The sequence below is a fragment of the Lagenorhynchus albirostris genome, chromosome 6 (genome assembly GCF_949774975.1).
Source record: "Lagenorhynchus albirostris chromosome 6, mLagAlb1.1, whole genome shotgun sequence".
Taxonomy (NCBI): Eukaryota; Metazoa; Chordata; class Mammalia; order Artiodactyla; family Delphinidae; genus Lagenorhynchus; species Lagenorhynchus albirostris.
In genome coordinates, this window is record NC_083100.1 from 6,757,879 (window position 1) to 6,779,965 (window position 22,087).

A 22,087-nucleotide genomic window follows, 5' to 3' on the forward strand; every position below is an offset into this window, starting at 1 on the left:
TGCCCATCTCGCCACCCTCACACATGCTCCACTCCCTCTGACAGGAACCACTTCAACCCCAGACACCTGGCATTGCTGGCCACAGCCCCCCTCAGCCTCAGGTCTCTGCACGTCTCTCCCGGCCGCGTCGCAGCCACGGGAAGGCCTGCCCTGACACCCGCTCGCCGCTACAGCCAAGCTACTTCCTTCTTGGCCTGCTGCTCCTAACTGCTCAGTACCTGCCACTCACACAGGACTGTTCACTACATGAAGGGAGCTCTTTTACTGCTATCCAGCACCTGTCCACTGAAAGTGCTCTACTGAGTGAAATCAGTGAGAGGAACAGGGCCAAAATCATCCTGGAACTAGTGATCAAGTCACTCTTCAACATATAATTATGAGCACCTACTGTGTGCTGGCACTTGGGTAAAGCAGTGAGCAAAACAGACAAAAATCCTTGCTCTCACGCAGCATGTTACAGCATTTAACAAAGTAAACAAAACTGCATGGACTCGGAGCAGCGACCCTCAAGGGAGGGATGTGGGGGGGGTGAGAACGGAGCTCTGCTGTGCCCCACTGCTTTCATTTGTTTTTGCTGCATTCTGAAACTTCAAATAACTTTAAAGGAGTGTGATGACATTTCATCAAATATTTATCAAAATAGAATACAGGTTTAAAATGATGGAACACTGACTTGAAGAAATAAGTAAACGAAAACACTCAACTCTAATGGCCCTACAATTCCTGGGCTGCTGTGGGAAGATTATAAAAGAATAGCTATAGCTCTAGGCTATAGCTCTAGGCTGCTGTGGGAAGGTTATAAAAGAAGCCATCATAGGACTTGAATACAACTAAAATCACTAAAGAAAGCTCAAAGATGACTAGATCAGGGAGGGGGGGATGTCTAAAGTCAGTGAAGACATTTGGATACCCAAGAGGAAATGCACGTGCTCAAAGGACAATCTTTCCCTGAGGCAGGAAAATGACAATGTTAAACAGAAAACATTTAAAAAATATTTTCTCTATCAAACGAGAATAAGCCAAGATAAAAACAAAGTAAATTAATTGGTAGAAGCAATAATTGAAGAGATAATAACCAAGACTCTCCCCAAACTGACAACAGAAGGGACATATAGCTGCAGATTTCAGAAGTGTTAGGAACACTAAGCAAGATAAACACAAAGAACCATGACTGGAAAAATCACAGTAAAACAGCACAATGCCAAAGGAAAAGAAAAATCTTAAAAGTAGTCAGACGGGGTGGGGGCGGGGGGGGGGGGCAAGGTATATTATCATCCAAGGAACAACAATAGGACTGACAAGTTACTTTTAACAAAAATAATGGAAGCTACAATACAATGGAATGACATTTTTAGATTGCTGAAAGAAAATGACTGCCATGCTAGAACTGTATAACAAGCAAGAGTAACCTTCAAAAAGATGAAATAAAACAAAAGTAGAGGGCTTCCCTGGTGGCGCAGTGGTTGAGAGTCTGCCTGCCGATGCAGGAGACACGGGTTCGTGCCCCGGTCCGGAAAGATCCCACATGCCACGGAGCGGCTGGGCCCGTGAGCCATGGCCGCTGAGCCTGCGCGTCCGGAGCCTGTGCTCCGCAACAGGAGAGGCCACAACAGTGAGAGGCCTGTGTACCGCAAAAAATAAATAAATAAAAATAAAACAAAAGTAGAAACCAACACTAAAGAAATTAAAGAGAATTTTTCACAGAAAGAATATTACCCCATAGATCACAGAAATACAGAAAGAAATGAAGGGCAACAGAAAAGGCAAATATTCACTAGAAATCTAAATGACTGTCAACTGTATAATAATGTCTTATGAGGTTTCAAATATATGTAAAATTAAAGTAAATAACAAACCAGCACAAAGGCAAGAGGTGACTACAGAGAGGTTTCCTTTTTTTCTTAAAATTTATTTATTTAATTTATTTATTTTTGGCTGTGTTGGGTCTTCATTGCTACGTGCGGGCTTTCTCTAGTTGCAGTGAGCAGGGTCTACTCTTCGTTGTGGGGCGCGGGCTTCTCATTGCAGTGGCTCCTCTTGTTGCGGAGCACGGGCTTCAGTATTTGTGGCACACAGGCTCAGTAGTTGTGGCTCGCGGACTCTAGAGTGCAGGCTCAGTAGCTGTGGTGCACAGACTTGGTTGCTCCACGGCATGTGGGATCTTCCCAGACCAGGGACTGAATGAACCCGTGTCCCCTGCATTGGCAGGCGGATTCTTAACCACTGCGCCACTAGGGAAGTCCTGAGAGGTTTCCTTCTTAAGTACCAGAAATTAATTGAAATTTCAATTATAATTTCAATAGCAATGAAGAGTATAGAGAGTTTAAATGCTCTAAGATCCCTGTAGTACTAATCTGTAGTAGAAGCACTAATCTGTAGTAGAAGTTAGTAAGTCAAGGATATATTTTGCAATCTATAAAATATCCACTAAAATAATGTATATGAAACAAGCTAAAAGAGAGGAGAAAATGAAATAATTCATCTATTTTAAAAAGAAAGATGTGAAAAAATATAAAATGTGAGACTAAGAGAAAACAAGTAATAATGTATTGGATTTGTACCCAAATACAAGAGAATCTAAAACTAAGTACAGATTAAACATAATCTAGTTAAAGGCACCATCCAATTAAACAGTCCAATAGACAGTTTAAAAAAACCACACAACTTTATGCTGCTTACAAGAGACACATCTTAAATATAAACAAAAAGGTTTAAGGTAAAAGGATGGAAAATTATATACCGCTACTTACAATACAATTACTAACCAAAATAAAGCTACTGTAGCTAGAGTAACATCAAAGTAAACTTTAAGGCAAAAAACATTAAGAGAAATAAAAGGTTATTTCATAATAAAAGGGTCAATCTAGTAAGAATATAAAATAATTCTAAATCTGTATGCATTTAATAATAAGCCTTCAAATATATAAAGCAAAAATTAACAGAATGAAAACAAAAAACAGGTAAGTCCACAATCACAGTAGGAGACTTTAATAAATCTCACTCAATAACTAATAGGACAAACAGAAAAACTAGTCAGAAGGTTATAAAAGATTTGAGAAAAATGATTAAACTTTTGTCCTAATCAACTTACAAGAACTAATGAATCCAAGTTCTGTTCAAATGCACATGGAACATTTATGAAAAGTGACCACTTACTGGGTCATAAAGTCTCAACAACTTTAAAGGACTGAAATCATTCCGAGTATGTTCTCTGATCACAGTAAAGACTAGAAAAATCGGACTTCCCTGGCAGCACAGTGGTTAAGAATCTGCCTGCCAATGCAGGGGACGCGGGTTCGAGCCCTGGTCCGGGAAGTTCCCACGTGCCGCGGAACAACTAAGCCCATGTGCCACAACTACTGAGCCTGCGCTCTAGAGCCCGTGAGCCACAACTACTGAGCCCGTATGCCACAACTACTGAGCCCACGTGCCACAACTACTGAAGCCCGCGTGCCTAGAGCCCGTGCTCCGTAACAAGAGAAGCCACCGCTGTGAGAAGCCCACACACTGCAACAAAGGGTAGTGCTCGCCACAACTAGAGAAAAGCCCACGTGCAACGAAGACCCAATGCAGCAAAAAAAAAAAAAAAGACTAGAAAAATCACCCAAATGCCATGAAATTAGGAAACACACAGATCAGAAAACAGACACAAAAGAATATACACAGAAGAATATGAGCTCATTTACATCAAATATCTAAAACAGCCAACACGAATCTACAGTATTAGAAGTTAGGGTGGTGGTTACATGTGGCCGGGGGTCGGAGAGGGGGAACAACTGGGCAATACCGCAAGGGGAGCTTCCCAGGGCCTAGACATGTTCCACAGCTTGATCTGGGTGACGGTTACACATCAAGCTCTGTACATACATCTGTGCACTTTTCAGTTTGGAAGTCATAGTTCGATTTTTTTAATTATTTAGAATATACAAACTTTCAGTAAAGCAGAAATGCTGCTTTGCTTTGACAAACTCCTTTGAAGAGTCATGGTAGTTAAAATATACGTTCAGAACAAATCTGTAAATTTTTTGATAAGGCTGAAAATAATTTTTAAATTATCCCATGAAAAGAAATATAAGGGGAAAATGAGAAGTATTTTAACCTGACAATTTTGGCCTATTATTAGTGTATGAAATCTAGTTTTTAAAAAAAACAACAAAAAAAAAGGATCATTGAAACAAGCATAGCCAATGGGGGCAAACTTACGTAGATAAATAGAATAAGAGAAAGGAGTAATTTTGAACCCCCAAAATACAGAGCTGACTATGCAAAAGCACATGAAAAATCAATTCATAAAGAAATTAATACAAATGGCCAACAGACTGTGAGAAATGTTTGACATCACTTTGATAATCAACAAAATAAAACAAATTACCATTTTTATCAAAGCGGCAAAGATGTTCTAAAATTTTAACACATGGTATTTGTAAAAGGATAGAAAAAAACCACTTCATCAAGTCCTACTCATACAAGTTCTAAAGGCAATTTGGCAATAATATACCAAAAGCCTTCTAGTTTTCATAGATTAATATAAACATGTTTAATTATCAAAAACCTATTTCATGTTATTTCAGAGGCTGGGACACGAAGCTGGCAAATCCCCTTTTCCTCTTCATGCTGCTGTTATGCTCTTTGACCTTGTAGACCCCACTTGAAGGTAAGAATGCAGAAGACTCTGTCTGCTCTACTCCCCATCTTCTGAAAGCTCCCACGGCCAAAGCTCCACCTCATCTAAAGGCACATCTGTGTCTTTAGCTGCATCCCACCTTCACTTTGTTCTTAAAGAACAGAAAACAAGCAGACCCGTCTCCAGTTACATAAGCCTCCTTCGTACCATTTCTTCCATCAAACCTGTATAAAAATCTCTCCTCTCCCCCAAATATTTCCTCCCATCTCCCTTGGAAGTCTCTTGTCCCTCAGATCCTTATTTCTTTATGATACAGTTCTTTGGCCATTTTAGGGAGAAATTAAAATGGAGTCTTTTCTAATGTGGAGCAAATTTACTCATTCTTTTCCAGTTACAAAAGGTTCCCATCTGTTGGCTGACTCATGATAACAGCAACTTTCACTGCCTTGTTCTTTGTATCAGGCATGCAATTTTAATAGAAGTTGTGGAATTTGGAAATTACTACCGGAATAGCTGGAAAACCAAATGAGATATCCCAGGAAATGTAGTAGCTTCTGGGCAAATGCATTCATTCATTCTGCACTCACTTCCCTGGACACATGGGCCAGGCACTGGCAAAGTCCAAGGCCAGGCCCTGCCTCCTAGGACCTGCATGCAGATTCCTGCAGTTTGCTGTATGGGAAGTGGCAGGTTCAGAGTTCAGACAGTAGATACTGCAGGGCGTTAGAAATGGGAGAGTCCAAAACCTACGGACCCTCTGTGGAAGCATGCCTCAGGGAAGTGGGCACCGGTCAACTGGCTCCAAACACTCCCCAGGTATCCCCAAATTCCAGACGCCATCACGGATTGCTCAGAAATGGTCTCCTTATCTTGGGATATTTCTGGGGAACCTCATTATTAATCTTTCTCTTGTCCTTTCAGCACATCCTCAGATGAAAAACCAGTTTTTACAGCACTAACAAAATCTAAAATAAATGTGAAAGAATCAGTGCCTCTGCCCCAAGAGCTGGGAAACCATCCATGACCGCCCCACAGGAACTGGCTCGACATCTGGAAGTCAACTATTTGGCACACATTTTCCCATAGAGACAGTATATAAATCAGGGTTCATTCTCAAATCAGACTGACAAAGCTCCATAATAACTCATGTAATACCAAAGCACAGTGGCATACTATTTTTTATGGAGACATAATTCCCATACAATTCATCCTTTTACAGTATACAATTCAGTGGTTTTTAGCATATTCATAAAGTTGTGCAACCATCACCACTATCTAATGTTAGAACATTCTGCCACAAACCCCCAACTAAAATCCGGTACCCATTAGCACTCCTCCTTCCCACAGCCTCTGGCAACCACTAATCTACTGTCTCTACAGATTTGACTATTGTGCATTTCATATAAATGTGATCATAAAATATGTGGTCTTTTGTGTCTGGCTTTCATTCAGCATGTTTTCAAGGCCCATCCAAGTTGTAACACGTATCAGTACCCCATTTATTTTTCAAAAGCCTTTTAAAAGTTCACACTTTCTACCTCAAAAGGGATTCCATTTCTAAGAACTTAGGCTATGGAAATAATCAGAAATATACAAAAGTATCTGTGTGCAAGTATACAGCACAGTGTTATTTTATACAAAAAAATGGACAACCTGACAATTTTGGCCTATTATTAGTGTATGAAATCTAGTTTTTAAAAAAAAACAACAAAAAAAAGGATCACTGAAACAAGCATAGCCAATGGGGGCAAACTTACGTAGATAAATAGAATAAGAGAAAGGAGTAATTTTGAACCCCCAAAATACAGAGCTGACTATGCAAAAGCACATGAAAAATCAATTCATAAAGAAATTAATACAAATGGCCAACAGACTGTGAGAAATGTTTGACATCACTTTGATAATCAATGAAATAAAACAAATTACCATTTTTATCAAAGCGGCAAAGATGTTCTAAAATTTTAACACATGGTATTTGTAAAAGGATAGAAAAAAACCACTTCATCAAGTCCTACTCATACAAGTTCTAAAGGCAAGTTGGCAATAATATACCAAAAGCCTTCTAGTTTTCATAGATTAATATAAACATGTTTAATTATCAAAAACTGGTTAAACGTATACATTTATATGATGGAATACTATGCAACACGAATAAACAAGATTTTGAAGGATATTATAAGAAAAAAAGCTCATTGTTAACTGAAGAAAGAGGTTAAAAACTATACTTTATAAAACACATTTGGTGGGAACGACATAAATCAATATATATTATTAGGTATCTTTGGGTAGTAGGAATGTGGATGGTTTTAAATTTCCTATTTTATTTATACGCTTTAAAATTTTCTTCAATAACTTTATCAGAAATGTAATTTATCTTGACTAACATTTTTCTACTGCGAGAAAAAACAACTTTTGGAATGTTGGAATGTGAACAGAAATGCACTCAGTTAAATTCTGAGTCCCTAATGTCTTTTAATTATTTATATATATGAAAATAAAAATGAACTAATCAATAAGTTGTTTTAAAAAGTTATGAAAAGCAGACAGAAGACAATAAATACAAATGCATAGAGTGAATTAGGTAATAGAAAAATGGAATTGTTCAATAATCTAAGAACTGGATCTCTTAAAAGACAAAAATGATAGAGTTTAAGAAATATGACAAGGCAGTCTCCCAAGGCAATAGAAATAAAAGCAAAAATAAACAAATGGGACGTAATCAAACTTATAAGCTTTTTCACAGCAAAGGAAACCATAAGCAAAATGAGAAGACAACCTACTGACTGGAAGAAAATATTTGCAAATGATACAACTGATAAGGGCTTAATTTCCAAAATATACAAACAGCTCATACAACTCAATAACAAAAAAACAAGCAACCCAATCGAAAAATGGGCAGAAGACCTAAACAGACATTTCTCCAAAGAAGACATACAGGTGGCCAATAGGCACATGAAAAGATGCTCAACATCACTAATTACTAGAGAAATGCAAATCAAAACCACAATGACGTACCACCACACACCGCTCAGAATGGCCATCATTAAAAAGTCTACAAATAACAAATGCTGGAGAGGGTGTGAAGAAAAGGGAACCCTCCTACACTGTTGGTGGGAATATAAATTGGTGCAGCCACTATGGAAAACAGTACAGAGGTTCCTCAAAAAACTAAAAATAGAGTTGCCATATAATCCATCAACCCCGGTAAAACTATAATTTGAAAGATAACATGCACCCCTGTGTTCACAGCAGCATTGTTTACAATAGCCAAGACATGGAAACAACCTAAATGTCCATCAACAGATGAATGGATAAAGAAGATATGATATGTATATACAATGGAATATTAACCAGCCATAAAAAAGAATGAAATAATGCCATTTGCGGCAACATGGATGGACCGAGAGATTATCGTACTAAGTCAGAAAGAGAAAGACAAATACAAGACGACATCACTTATATGTGGAATCTAAAACACGACACAAATGAACATATCTATGAAACAGAAACAGACTCACAGATACAGAACAGACTTGTGGTTGCCAAGGGGAGAGTAGGTAGGGGAGGGATGGAGGTTAGGGTTGGGAGTTTGGGATTAGCAGATGCAAACTATTATATATAGAATGAATAAACAACAAGGCCCTATTGTATAGGAACAGGGAACTATATGCAATATCCTGTGATAAACCACAATGTAAAAGAATATGAAAAAAGAATATATATATGTGTAACAATCACTTTGCTATACAGAAGAAATTAACACAACATTGTAAATCAACTATACTTCAATAAAATTTTTAAAAAGAGAGAAATATGACAAGAAAAACAAAAGCTAAACAAGTAAAATTAGGTATGTGAAAGGGGATCTAACCAGAGACATTTATGTTTAAAGTGCAGGACTTCCCCGGTGGTCCAGTGGTTAAGACTGCGTGCTTCCAATGCAGGGGGCGTGGGTTCAATCCCTGGTCGGGGAACTAGGATCCCGCATGCCACACGGCATGGCCAAAAATAAATAAATAAAAATAAAGTGCAAACAATAAATGTTACTAAATTTGAAGGTGTGGAATAAATGGGAAAGTAAATACAAAAATGGACTCAAGAAGTAAAAAAGTTCCTATGATCAAAAAGCAAAAACAAACCTTTTAGGGACTGCCCTGGTGGTCCAGTGGTTAAGAATCTGCCTTCCAATGCAGGGGGCGTGGGTTCGATCCCTGGTCAGGGAAGTAAGATTCCATATGCTGCAGGGCAACTAAGCCCACATGCCACATCTAGAGAGGATGCCTGCGTGCCGCAAGGAAGAGCCCGCGCTCCAAAACAAAAGATCCCACGTGCCACAACTAAGACCAGACGCAGCCATAAATAAATAAATATTTTTTTAAAATTGAAATAAACCTTTTAGGTTTATTCAGAGCCTTATTACCTCCCTGAAAAGTAAATTCTCTCAAACTTTCAAGAAATAATCAACTCTAAAGCTATAAAAATGTTCCAGAGCACAAAAAATCATGGACAGTTACTAAATGGATTTTATGGAGCTAGTTTAACTCCGAAATCAAAACACAACAAAGGCTACCTCCTACCCAAAGAAAAGCACACACATGCTTTCAGAAAATTCTAAATCCAAAATTAGGGTATAACATTCAACATTACCAGGAACAATTTTTTATTATGAAATGTACAAATACCTAAAACCAAATTGATCATCTAAATTAATGTTCAAAACAATCCAGTGAAATTCAACACCTACTCCTATTAAACACTCTAGAAGCCATAAATCAAAGAATAATCCACTTCCATAGCTGTCTCCCCAGCCAGTAAGTAAATGATAAAACTAATGCAGAAAAAAACAGTCCAAATAAAACGAGGAATGAAATAAAAGAGGCCGTCAGGGAAGTCTGACTAATTCGATAAGCCACAAAGTAAAACCAAGAGCAGTTAATTACACCAAAACAAAATAAGTAGAAGTTTAAATGAAGGAAGGAAAATCCCATTTGGAGCAGCAACATAATCGATCCATAAATAAACAAGTTTAAAAAACCCTGAAAGTAGCTAAAACTAATACTAACCCAAAATGTTTAGATCCTAAACATGAAGAGGGCTTCCCTGGTGGCGCAGTGGTTGAGAGTCCGCCTGCCGATGCAGGGGACACGGGTTCGTGCCCCGGTCCGGGAGGATCCCACGTGCCGCAGAGCGGCTAGGCCCGTGAGCCATGGCCGCTGAGCCTGCGCGTCCGGAGCCTGTGCTCCGCAACGGGAGAGGCCACAACAGTGAGAGGCCCGCGTACCGCAAAAAAAAAAAAAAAAAAAATGCAGAAAATTACCCACCTTGACTGAGTTATAAAAGAATTGAAAAAAGGTAGGGAACATACTGTATTTCTAGATAAGCTCACTTAATAACACAATGAAAAATATTTTAAAATATTCCATTCCTGCTATTAGAGTCATACCTTACACATCAGGTTCTAAAGTCAGCCCCCGAAGCCAAAACTGTAAAGTCATACAAGAAATGCTGTACACCTATTAAAAAATGTGATGAACACTTAGATCAATCAACATGGGGAAATGTCCACCATAAACTGTCAAGAGAAAAAAATAAAACTAAACATGTAAAACAAAAGGATCACTACGATCTCATGTTATATGTGGGTAAAGACATAGATATTTAGACATAAAGATAATCACTCTAAAGTGAGCAGCTGGCTACCTCTGGGTACTGAGGTCACACGATTTTACGCATTTAGAACTTTTGCAGAAAGTACAACATAATTTCTATAAATGTGGTGGGGGGAGGAGTTTTAAAAAGAAAAATATCAACATTCTATGTTTTGAGGTGGCTGAATGATGGCTGCTTTTTTAAAATATAAATTTATTTATTTATTTAATTAATTTAGTTTTGGCGGCATCGCGTCTTCGTTGCTGCGCAGGCTTTCTCTAGTTGCAGTGAGCAGGGGCTACTCTTCGTTGCAGTGTGTGGGCTTCTCACTGCGGTGGCTTCTCTTGTTGCAGAGCATGGGCTCTAAGCACGCAGGCCTCAGCAGTTGTGGCTCGCGGGCTCTAGAGTGCAGGCTCAGTAGTTGTGTTGCACAAGCTTAGTTGCTCCGCGGCATGTGGGATCCTCCCGGACCAGGGATCAAACCCGTGTCCCCTGCATTGGCAGGCGGATTCCCAACCCCTGCGCCACCAGGGAAGTCCCCTGATGGCTGTTTTTTAATTGCTTCAACATTTTCTGTATTTTCCAAATTTTCTATAACAATCATGAAAAACAAACCTCTGTGCAAAACTGTAAATGTAAACTACAACATGTTTTAAAAATTCCTTTGGTCCCTCTTGTTCTTTTGTGCTTAATGTGCAAAATTCTCAGTTATTCTCCAACCACAGCATTATTTTGAACCTTAAATTCAAAATTTACCACGAATTGTTCCAATCAGAGAGCAAAGGATGAAAAATCTGAACTGCTCACACACATTTGTTCAAATTAAACAGGAAAACCAAATGTGGTGAAGAATCAAGAAAGGTGTGCGTCCAAAGACTTACCGTAAAGCTGTTGTTGACATTTTTAGTGCTGGATTCAGCCACGCTGGCGTCTGTCAGGTCCACCTCATCAAATATGATCGACTGGAAAGACACAGGGACTGCAGTCAGTGGGGGTAAGGTGCCTCGACCCCAGGCAAGCACTTGAGAACTAAATGAACGCTGAGTGAGTTCACCCTACCTGCTTCTGACAAAGCACCGAGCTCACAGGTATAGCTCAAGACTTTTTTTTAGTCCAGGGAGTTCCCCAGTGATTGCATTAATGGAACCAAAAATATATCCTCACACGAGTCCACCTGAGAGGGCAGGTTCCCGACGGAAGGTCCTCTGTCCTTCCGACTTTAGTTTCTCCACCTCGCACATCTGGGGGGAGAGGTCCCGGCTAAAATAAACAATTCTAGGGGAAGAGAGACTGACCTAAATAGAAGGGACCCAGCCATGAAAGAAAACAAGGGAGCAGAGCAGAGTGAATCTAGTCCTGGAGAGAGAGACAGCCTCCAGAAGAAGGGCTGGGAACCAGGTCTGAGACGCCCTCCTCCTCCCCATTTTCCTCTCCTCTCTCTCCCAAATCCCCCCGTTCATAGCCCTCACCTCCTGTTTACCTTTCCGTCCCCTCTAGGAGGAGGACTCCATCAGAAACCCCTGGAGGAAACGCTAATAAGCTAGAAAAGAGATTCAGTCTTTTAAGTAACTCCCCCACCCCTCCAACTAAAATAACTGTAAGGGTTTGTCTTTTTTTAATGAAGGATGTGGTCAGAACCCTATCTAAACAAGTTACTCTGTTCAATTTCAAATTTTAATGCACTAACTCACTAGGGATACATCTCAAAATGTAAATTATTCAGATTCCAGATTATTTTTAATGCCGAAATATTAGTATTGACTGCAATACTGATACAAAAAGACTGGTATTCAGAACACCAAAAACTAGGTTTGCAGATACGCTAGTGTTTGAAGTGTGTGACACCACAATCGTCTAAACTGGGCAGTGACTCAGGGACTCTCAGTGGCTCCTCCTCTGTCACTGGCATCTGCCTGGTGATTCTAGCTTTAAATCTTACACAGATGGCACATGGGAAGAAGGATCATGGCTAGAAAGCCAGAGGCAATTTCTATTCACACACCAAAAAGCCCAACACACTTTAAAAATACTTTTAGTTAGATTCACAGGTACATACACTCAACTCCAAACTCATCAAGTTGTATACAGTAAGTATCTGTACAGCTTTTTGTAGGCCAATTATACCTTACTAAAGTGTTTTTAAGAAAAAGATACTTAGGCTGTAATAAGAGATTTTTAAGCCAGTTACCCCCGATTTTTCTGGAAAAAAAGATATCTAATGGTAATGTGGTTACTTCTGTGACCTTTTCTCCTTTCCCCATTGGTTACACATGACATTAAAGAAAAAGAAAAGGAATAAAAAAAATCAATTCATAAGAAATAAAAAATCAGTTCATAAGAAATAAAACATGCTTGAGACAAATAAAACCCAGCACCCTTGAGTATTACAAAACTTGCTCAAAATAACAGATCTAGAATCGAAGGTTTTTCCCAAGATGAGGACACAGAACCCAGTCTCTCCCTGCAGCTCCTCAGATAGTTTTCTCTCGTTAAGTTTCCTCCTCTGCATCTCACCTTGGCAGTTTTTGCATAGTACAGCGTTCGCCCTCGAAGCTTAAAGTATCTCCTTTTTGATCGTTGGAATGAATTGTTCTGTTTGGTCAGCATCCCCTCTTTGATGACGGTCTGAAAGCACAGAAACGGATTCATGAGCATGTTTTCGCGGTGCCATGCGCTTGTCCACTGACTCCAGTGCATTTGTGTCTCTAATGGGCTGATGGCCTAACAGAACTATTTCACACTCCCCAAACCCTGACCTATGGACAGGTTGAGCACACAGCCAGGGGAGGGTGACACAATTCTCCAGGGGGCGATGGTGTGCCACAGTGGCGGGGGGAGGGGCATGGGAGTGTGTCAGAGGCCCAAGGTGTGCCCTGCATATGCCCCCGGGGCGGGGGGGGATGGTTAGCAGAAGCGGGGCGCAGGACCACCATTAGTGGCCCCGGGCCAGTGCTCTCTCCAACTTCAGCATTTGGTATTTTTCAGCTATTCTTGGCCCCGTCTCCGTGTTCTCTGGCCTCCTGCCATTTCTCAGGATCCTGTTGCCAAAACTGTCGATGTAGGTTGCTATGGGGTTCAGTGCAGTTCCAGGCCTGCCCCCTTGGGCCCTCACCCCTGTTCACAGGCTGGGCATGTGCATCTACCCACACTGTAACACAGAGAAGAGCCACTGCCAAAGTCACTAAAACTCCTCCACCCCCAAAATCTGACCAACCACCACCAAGCAGGAGTTCAAAGACAATCACGAGGTGAACAGCAGTCCACTCAGCTCAGCTCAATTAAAGCCAAGAATGGGGGCATGGCTTCTCCTGAGGCTGCTTCCCGGGCACTTACCAAACGGGAGTAGGGAGCCCTACACACCACTTACAAGTTAAAAGTTCAAGGACCTACCTGATTGTTAGATGCGTTGAACTACGCAGAGCCACTAACACAGTCAAAACTAATAAACAAGGTGCCCTGAAACAAGTGCCTGGCTTCCAGCATCTGCACACACCTCAACAAATGTCCATTCTACACGGAGGCCCACCATGCGATGGAGGCAGAATGTATAAAGTTCTGTTCAAGGACAAGAACATGGGTCCAGAGAAGCTTTTGTTTAATTACCCAATCCCCTACAGCTCTGCACTTTAGGTAACTTTTTAAGTAGCTGTACAAAGCACTTGGGCGTCTGTGGCCACTTAAGACGACATACGATGAAACAAGACACAGAAACCCTATGTCACCCCAATGTGTCAGAGGCAAGAGCAGAAGTCTGTGCTGCCTGGTCCCTCCGCAGGAGTGGAACCTGCGATGCACTGATACCCCCCGTAGAAGAATGCTGAAGACAACCCCCTACACACACCACCAGCATCTGGCTGTGCACCAGGACCCCCCCCGTGACAGCCCACGCTCCAGGTGTCCTGGGAGGCCGGCAGCACTGCTCCTCCCCTTATCCCTGCCACACAACGTCCTCTTGGAGCTTCCTGGGCACAGTGGGCTGCACACACCAGCTTGCGACCCCATGCTGGGTCTGATGGAATTTGCGCAGTCGGGGCTGGCCCAGCAGCACAAAGAGCAACCATTTCCAATTCCCTAGAGAATCAACTCTGGCCGGGGGCGGGGGGGGGGGGGGGGGGGACGGGACGGACAGACGGACTAGTGAGGAACCGCCCTACTCATTCTGTGGCATGCACCTTCACCTTTACTTCTGAGGAGGCCACCCACTGTTCTTCCAGGTAATTAAGGAGAGAGGAACACATCACCCAAGATCAAGGTAAGAGATATGTGCCGATCCAAGGCAGAGAGAAAGTCCCAACCTCTGGTCCCAGGAGCTCCTGTAATACAGAAGGACTGCTAGGTTGTTTCCTAAGATTCTTTTCAGACCCAAGTGCACATGGTGATGCTATTTCAATGTGCTCTTCAAAGACAGGACAGCTGACTGCCCAACGGAGCACACATAAGACGCCTGCTCAGCTCTCCAGGAGAGCCTTTCCTCTGGACCCCGCAGGACCCGCTCACAGACCAAGTCACCTCTCCTCACCCCCAAACGTCTTCCTTACCTCTGCAGAAGAAGTCATCACTTCCACCTCTTTCCCAAATGCAAATTAAAGGAAAATAGGAAAAAAAAGGCACCAAAACCAACAAGCCCAGACCCAGAAAAGTTATAAGAAGTTATCTTTAAAGGATAAATGCTAGACTATTTTTCTTGCATCTCCCGCTACACATGTCACACATAAAAGAAAAGCAGAATTAAACCAAAATCCACTCACACACACACACACACACACACACAGACACACACACACACAAATCTTTCAGAGAGCGGATGAGAGCTGCGATCTTGGGCTACCCAAGGAGAGCTGTTGTTCTATTTATAGAACAACAGTGCTCAGAAAAAGACTCTGGTGGGTTTCAGCGGAAAAGGCTGGGGAAAAGATAAAGACCAGTATTTCTTTGAAGCTTTCTCAGAAACTGCATTTCTTCTCCTATTCACTGCTAGTGGAAGACTATAGATATGCTGCAGAATATTTTTAACACTCAGTCAAAAGCAATGCACTAAAAGTGGTCAAGAAAAGAACACCCCTGACTAATCTGCTGTGCTTTGCATTTGGCAGCCTGTAAGCAGCACCCACAGGAAACTGCTCAGCTGGCAGGGCTCCTCCTCACGCCCACCGGAGCAGAGAACCAGAAGCCCAAACCCAGACCCAAGAGGGGCTGGTCGCTTATGCTGGTCAGCCAGGCTCTTAGAATCATTTTGTCAAGTTCTTTGCACAAACAACACGGCCAACTCTGTCCTTCAAGCCATCCGGGGCACCTTCATTACCATCAGGGACAAAGGACAGATTTGCAACACACACAGGCACTGAGAATCCGAGCGGCAAGTAAGTGGGAAGTGGAGCATGTGGCCCCCCTCCAAACGGAGAGGATGCAAATCCCAAGCTGGGCTGCGGGATGGAAGACGGCAGGGTATTCAGCCTGAGCCAAAGCCGCCCACTGACTGACAGAGACACGCCCAAGCCACAGGTGAGGCGGCCCAGGCACCTGCCACAGGCGAAGCTCGCATCCTAGTCATCCTGCTCAGGAGCAAAGAACGGAGTAAGGCAGCTCCGGAAAGGCCCTTCCAAAGCCTGCAAACCAGTGGGCAGAGAAGCCGAGGTCAGGCCTGCCTTGTTGGGGCCCTGTTCACCAGTCACGGGGGAGGATGACCCCTCTCTGCAAAGGCAGTGGGAGCTCCTGCTCTCACCCTCCCTTTGTGCCCTCCCCAGACAGGCAGCAGCAGTGGCTCAGAGGGCTCCAGGGACAGCTCAGACCAGAGGAGGACAGAGGACACAGGACGCCAGGGAGGGAACAATTCCCCCACAAGGGAAGGCTTCCCAGAACAGGTCTTAGAAGATGAGCAGGGGTCTGAGCAGGCCAGGCAGAGAGGTCCACAGCCTCCTACAGGCTGCAGGCAGAGCCCAAGAGGGCTGGGAAGGTGGGCAAAGGGCCCAGATCACTGACAGCCAGACCTCCCAGTCACAGGGCCCCCAAATCAGGGGGCGGTATCTCAGGATGTACATTTTACTTAAGAAAGATGATTTTGAAAAAAAAAAAAAAAAAAGAAAGATGATTTTGGCCACAATGTGGAGAAGAGGGAGTGGGGATGAAATGAGGAGGCAGGCAGAACACTCCAGAAACTCTTATAAGACGGCAACCGACAGGAGCACCTGGGAGGATGAGGCACAGTCACAGGCATGAGAGCATTTAAAAGAAGACAAACCATAGACGGGGTGAAGGGGATGATCCCAAGGGGTCTCCTGGGGGAGGATGTGGCCTTCGTTTTAGACGTGCTGACTCAGGACGCCGGAGACGCCTGGGGGAGCTGAGTGGAGGGCCAGCAGCAGATAATGCGGTTGGGGCACAAGATAAAGTTTAAGGGGGAGACACCTCAATGAAGTCCCTTATGGGGAAGGAATGGAATGAGAAGAGGCTCAAGGAACTGGGAACCCCAGGACACGAACATCAGGTGCAGAGAGGAGGTGGGAGTCCAAAACGGAAGACAAGAAGGAAGTGGCACAAAACCAGGGGAGCAGATGAGAAAGCACCGAGAAGTCATCGTGGATGACATCTGCTAAGGGCTGAGGTCGAGTGCACGGGTGAGGTCATCAGTGGGGCCCAGGAGAAGCCAGACGAGAGGTCCGTGAGGAGTCACTGAGGACCTGCCGCCGGAGCAGACTCTCGACCTGACCCAGGGCAAAGCCAGATCAAAGGGCAATGAATGTGACCCGGATGGGAGGAGGAAGCAAAGATGGTAGGTTGTTTTTTTAATTTGCATGTTTCTTAACTTTTTATGAACTTGGAATTATACTGTACATGAACTTCCTATTCCTTCTGTCCTAATGTGTTGTCAACAGCCTTCCATATTAGTAAATATATTTTTGTCTGCTACAGAGTATTTCACTGTAGTGATGTGCGTGTATCATTCAACACACTCCCACTGCTGGAACATTTAGAACGCTTCCTGCTCAATATTATCAACAATGCTTCAAAGATTAGTGCTATAATGGAATATCCCCACATGTCCTGAGCTACTCCTTAGAGCAAAGTACTAGAAGTAGAACTTGGGGATCCAAGCCCAGAAACAGATGCTCACAGGTTTGAAAGCGTGATGTGTGACAGCAGGCTGGGGGAGAGAGGGACTAGTCAGTGGAGCTGAGACATCAGGTCATCTAAGGGGAAAGGTGCATTGGTCCCGTACCTCACACACCACACAGGAATCACTTCCAGGTGGCCTACAGATTCAGTGCAAAAGGAGAAACTTTAAAAGCTTCAGTAGACAATATAGGATAATTTCTTTATGACCTTAGAACTGGAAAAAATTTCTTAAATAGGATTTTAAAAATACTAAACATAAACTATAAGATTGCTGAAACCAACTTTATTCCCACTGAGAAACTCTGGCCATCAGACACCTTATAAAGAAACAGAAGAGAGGGGCTTCCCTGGTGGCGCTGTGGTTAAGAATCCACCTGCCAATGCAGGGGACACGGGTTCAAGCCCTGGTCCTGGAAGATCCCACATGCCACGGAGCAGCTAAGCCCGTGCGCCACAACTACTGAGCCTGCGCTCTAGAGCCCACATGCTGCAACTACTGAAGCCCGTGTGCCACAGCTACCGAAGCCCGCGAACCTAGAACCCGTGCTCTGCAACAAGAGAAGCCACCACGATGTGAAGCCAGCGCACCGCAACGAAGAGTAGCCCCCCACTCGCCAGAACTAGAGAAAGCCCTCATGCAGCAACAAAGACCCAACGCAGCAAAAATAAACTTAAAAAAGTGTTACTTTAAATTTGCACATCACTTGAAATTTTCATGAGCATTTTTATATCTATTTGCCTTCTTAAGAGAACAAACACTTATGGTCTATGAGACAGACACTAATACTCTGAGTGACAAATAAGAAAACTGGTCACTGAGTAATTTGTCCAAGGTTAAACAGCTAACAACAGACCACAAAAGAAATGTCAGGCCTCCTTACTCTTATCTCAAACCTCCTTCTAAGGTTTAGGAATACCGTAATAAATAAACAGGAAACAACCAGAAAATAATTTGCTCACAAAACACAGGCATGTACAGCATACCCAAGACCAATAGATTATTTTAAACTCTTACTAAGTGAGTGCCCACCGTATCTACCACATAACATACAAGCCATTTTCACCTTTTAATCCTCACGCCGACTTTGGAGGCATGTAGTAATATTCCCATTTTATAGACTAGGAAACTGAGAGTCAGAAGAATTAAGTAACTCACTCAAGGCCACATAGCTAGTAAACGGAAGACCTGAAATTCAAACCTAGAACCTAGTCAGGCCAAAATTATCTGTTGGCAAGTCTATGACCCTCCATCATGAGGCTGTGTCCCTCGCCAGATCAAGAGAGGCCCAAGGGCTATGGCTGTCTTATTGATCTTATTCATCTTAATTACCCAGTGCCCAGCACTGAGAATTCTGAGGAAACTTTCTGCAAAATATCATAAAGGGCTAATATCCCTAATCTATAAAAAGGTTCTTAAAAATTGAGAACTGGGCTTCCCTGGTGGCGCAGTGGTTGAGAGTCCACCTGCCGATGCAGGGGACACGGGTTCGTGCCCTGGCCCAGGAAGATCCCACATGCCGCAGAGCGGCTAGGCCCATAAGCCATGGCTGCTGAGCCAGCATGTCCGGAGCCTGTGCTCCGCAACGAGAGAGGCCACGACAGTGAGAGGCCCACATAACGCAAAAAAAAAAAAAAAAAAAAAAATTGAGAACTAACAACCTGATAGAAAAATGGGCAAAAAATATGAACAACCATTTCACAAAAAAATTAAAATAGTACATTTCACAAAAAATAAATTTAAATGGCCCTTAAATACATGAAAAGATGCTCGACCTAGCTCATAATGAGAGAAAAACAAATTGAAACTAAACTAAACTACTATTCTCACTATCAGATTGACAACAACAAAAAAAGCCAACACACTCTGGGCGAGACTGTGAAGAAACAGGCTGGTCCGACTGCAGGATGAGGTAAACCTTGAGGACCAGAATCTGGCAAAACCCAGCAAATCAGACGTGCATCTACCCTCTGATCCAGTAAGCCCACTCCAAGGAAACTATCCCACAGACACTCTAGTAAAAATATAAAATGAGGTTTGTGCAAGGATATTTGCTACAAAATATTATAGCAAAAGACTGAAAATAATCCAAATGGTTGAATAAACTATGGTACATTCAGGAAACAGAATACTACACCATTGTAAAAGGAATGAGGAAGATCTTTATACAGCTATGGAATGATCTCCAGATTATATTAAGTGAAAAAAAGAAAGGTTCAGAACATGTAAGGAGTATGCTACCTTTTGCGTAAAAAGGATATTTGTGTGTGTGTGTATAGACAGAAATAAAATTAAAAGCAAATAGGTGCATATATTATTTTTAAATTTTCAAACAGAAACAATGAAAGAATAAACCAAAATAATAAAATAATAAAAATGGTTACCTATGGGGAAAGAGAAGGACAGAGCAGAGCAGACAGGGGAGGAAGGTACATCATCTTAAAAAGGACTTGCACAGGAGGGCAGCCCCTGCAGGGCAGCAGCACCTAGGGGCACTAACACTGGCCCACCCCCACGGCTTTCCAAGGCCGGCCCCACTTCATCCGCACAACCACCTCCTAAGGGGGGCACTGCCAACATTCCCACTTCACAGAGACAGGCAAGGAGAAGACGGCGTCGGTACCCGTGCCGTGCCTGCTCTGTGCCAGGAACTTAGTTCTCATCAGTATTTCATCCAGTCTTCACCACCCTGTGAAGAGTTACTACACCCTTTCACTTACAAAGAAACTGAGGTCCAGAGAGGACCTATGTCTGCAGAGAAGGGTCAGAGATGGGGCTTCAAACCCAGGTGTGTCTGATTCCAACTCTCTCCACACTTCCATATTGAGTGAAAGGAACCCACTCTTCCAGGGTGAGCACATGGACAGACGTGCATGTCTCAAGGCACAGCCATCTCCCCTACCCACAAGGTTGGCCTCTGAACACACGCGGAGGCTCAGTTAAGGCACCAAAGACTCACCCGGCCTCTGTGAGCCTAGACAGTAAAATCAATCTCCCCACGGACCTGTGGAATGAAATGCACACTTTGTTCCAACAAATATTTACTGAACACTTAGTGCAAGCACTGCTAGGAATATGATGATGAAAAAGACAGGACCCTTGACCCTTAAGGAAACTGCATGCTGGTAGAGGGATACTTTTACAAAGTAAAAGGGACCCTTAGAATTTGCTTTTTAAATACTCAGAAAAAAGCAGGGCTCAGGGCTGGGGATAGATGACACAAAAAAGGTGCAAGGCTGACAACTGTTTGGACTGGTGATTAATTAAACTCCTCTCCCTACTTTTGTGTATGTTTGGAAATTTCCATTACAGGGGTACAGACAGGGTGCTCTGGAAACTCAGATGTGAACAAAACACAACAGAGGCTTGAACGCAAGGCCTGAAGCTGCTACCTCTTAGGCTAAAGCCAGCCACTGCCTTACCGCAGTTTCCTGATCATTCAATCCCCGCCAGAAGGTGCTATACAGAGCGGAAAATGCCTGAGAAAACAGCTTAGACACTGCAAAGGGCTTAGACACAAATGTAAGACAGTACCTTAACCATCATTACTCAAATTCCTCTTCCCTGGGCACACGCTCAACCCGCTGTTCCCTCACCCATTTTCAGACATTAGGTGGAAATAAAGTCTAGCGTTACACAGCCCAACTCGGGGCTGACGGGCTTCCTGGAGGTTACTTTTTCTTTACTTGAGAACACTCAAGAGTCCAGCCACTGCTAACACCTGACACTAACATCCTGAGATCATATCCTTCCAGTGTGTTTTCAGTATATAAATAAAACAGAAAAGTGGGGTTATATAATATACAGATTATTTAATAACCTGCTTTTCCAAACGATACATTGGGACCAGATCTGCTTTTATTTTATGTTTTGTTTCTCTACAGCCTACTTCTACTTCATTTATTTAGATGCTTAAGGACGCTGACATAATTATGAACAAATCTAAGAAACTGAGTGCTTCATATATCAAACTGTCTCAACCAAGCTAAACTGTACCTCATTTACACCAAGACCTTGAACTCTCTGCTTACATAAGTTTGGATTTATTTTCAACACAGGAATTAAAAGTTTAAACAAATGGGAACATAACTAAAATGTTCCACATAATATACACATTTATTAGGACACTATGAAATTTAAATCCTATGTTTTCACAAATCTGGCTCCTTAAATGTAATCTGTTTGACCCAACAGTTCAAACTGTTCAGCTGTGTCTTAGGACATTCCAGAGAAGCAACTGAGGGCAGACTCATCTCCATCTTCTACTAACACACAGCATCCGTGGCAAGACGGACGCTCTTACTGTAAGGAATCTTCAATTGAAGGGTAACATGTTATGCTTTTTTGTTTTCTTTAGTATAAAATAATAATGCTCATTTTAGAAAATGCAGAAAAGAAATAAAAATAATCCCAACTGCACCACCAGCACGATCCCTGACATCAGTTTGGAAACTCTCACCTCCTTGGCACACAGCTGAACGTCTATACACACTGCTGCTCTGATTTCCCGACATCACAAAGTACTGTCCAAAGTACTGTTTTCCTTCATCACCTGAATGGCTGATGAGGCCAAGGGTAGCTCCTTGCTCTGCCACTTCCTGGCTGTGTGGCCTCGTGCTGCTGGGTGCCTCAGCCCCTCCACGGCAACCTTCATGCAGTCGTGAAGTTCGTAAGACCACCCACGCACGGTACTCAGTGTAGGA

At 42.8% G+C, this 22,087-nt stretch overlaps 1 protein-coding gene across 7 annotated transcripts in view; it reads right to left on the reverse strand.

The window, feature by feature from the left end:
* DGKD (diacylglycerol kinase delta) overlaps window positions 1-22,087 on the reverse strand; it is a 110,325-nt gene that overhangs the window by 66,704 nt on the left and 21,534 nt on the right. For all 7 annotated transcript variants that reach the window (XM_060151815.1, XM_060151814.1, XM_060151812.1 and 4 more), the window contains exons 2-3: window positions 12,788-12,898; window positions 11,155-11,235 (exon numbers count right to left, since the gene is read on the reverse strand). In XM_060151815.1, the coding sequence (XP_060007798.1) occupies window positions 11,155-11,235; window positions 12,788-12,898 (192 nt within the window). The remainder of the gene's footprint in view (window positions 1-11,154; window positions 11,236-12,787; window positions 12,899-22,087) is intronic.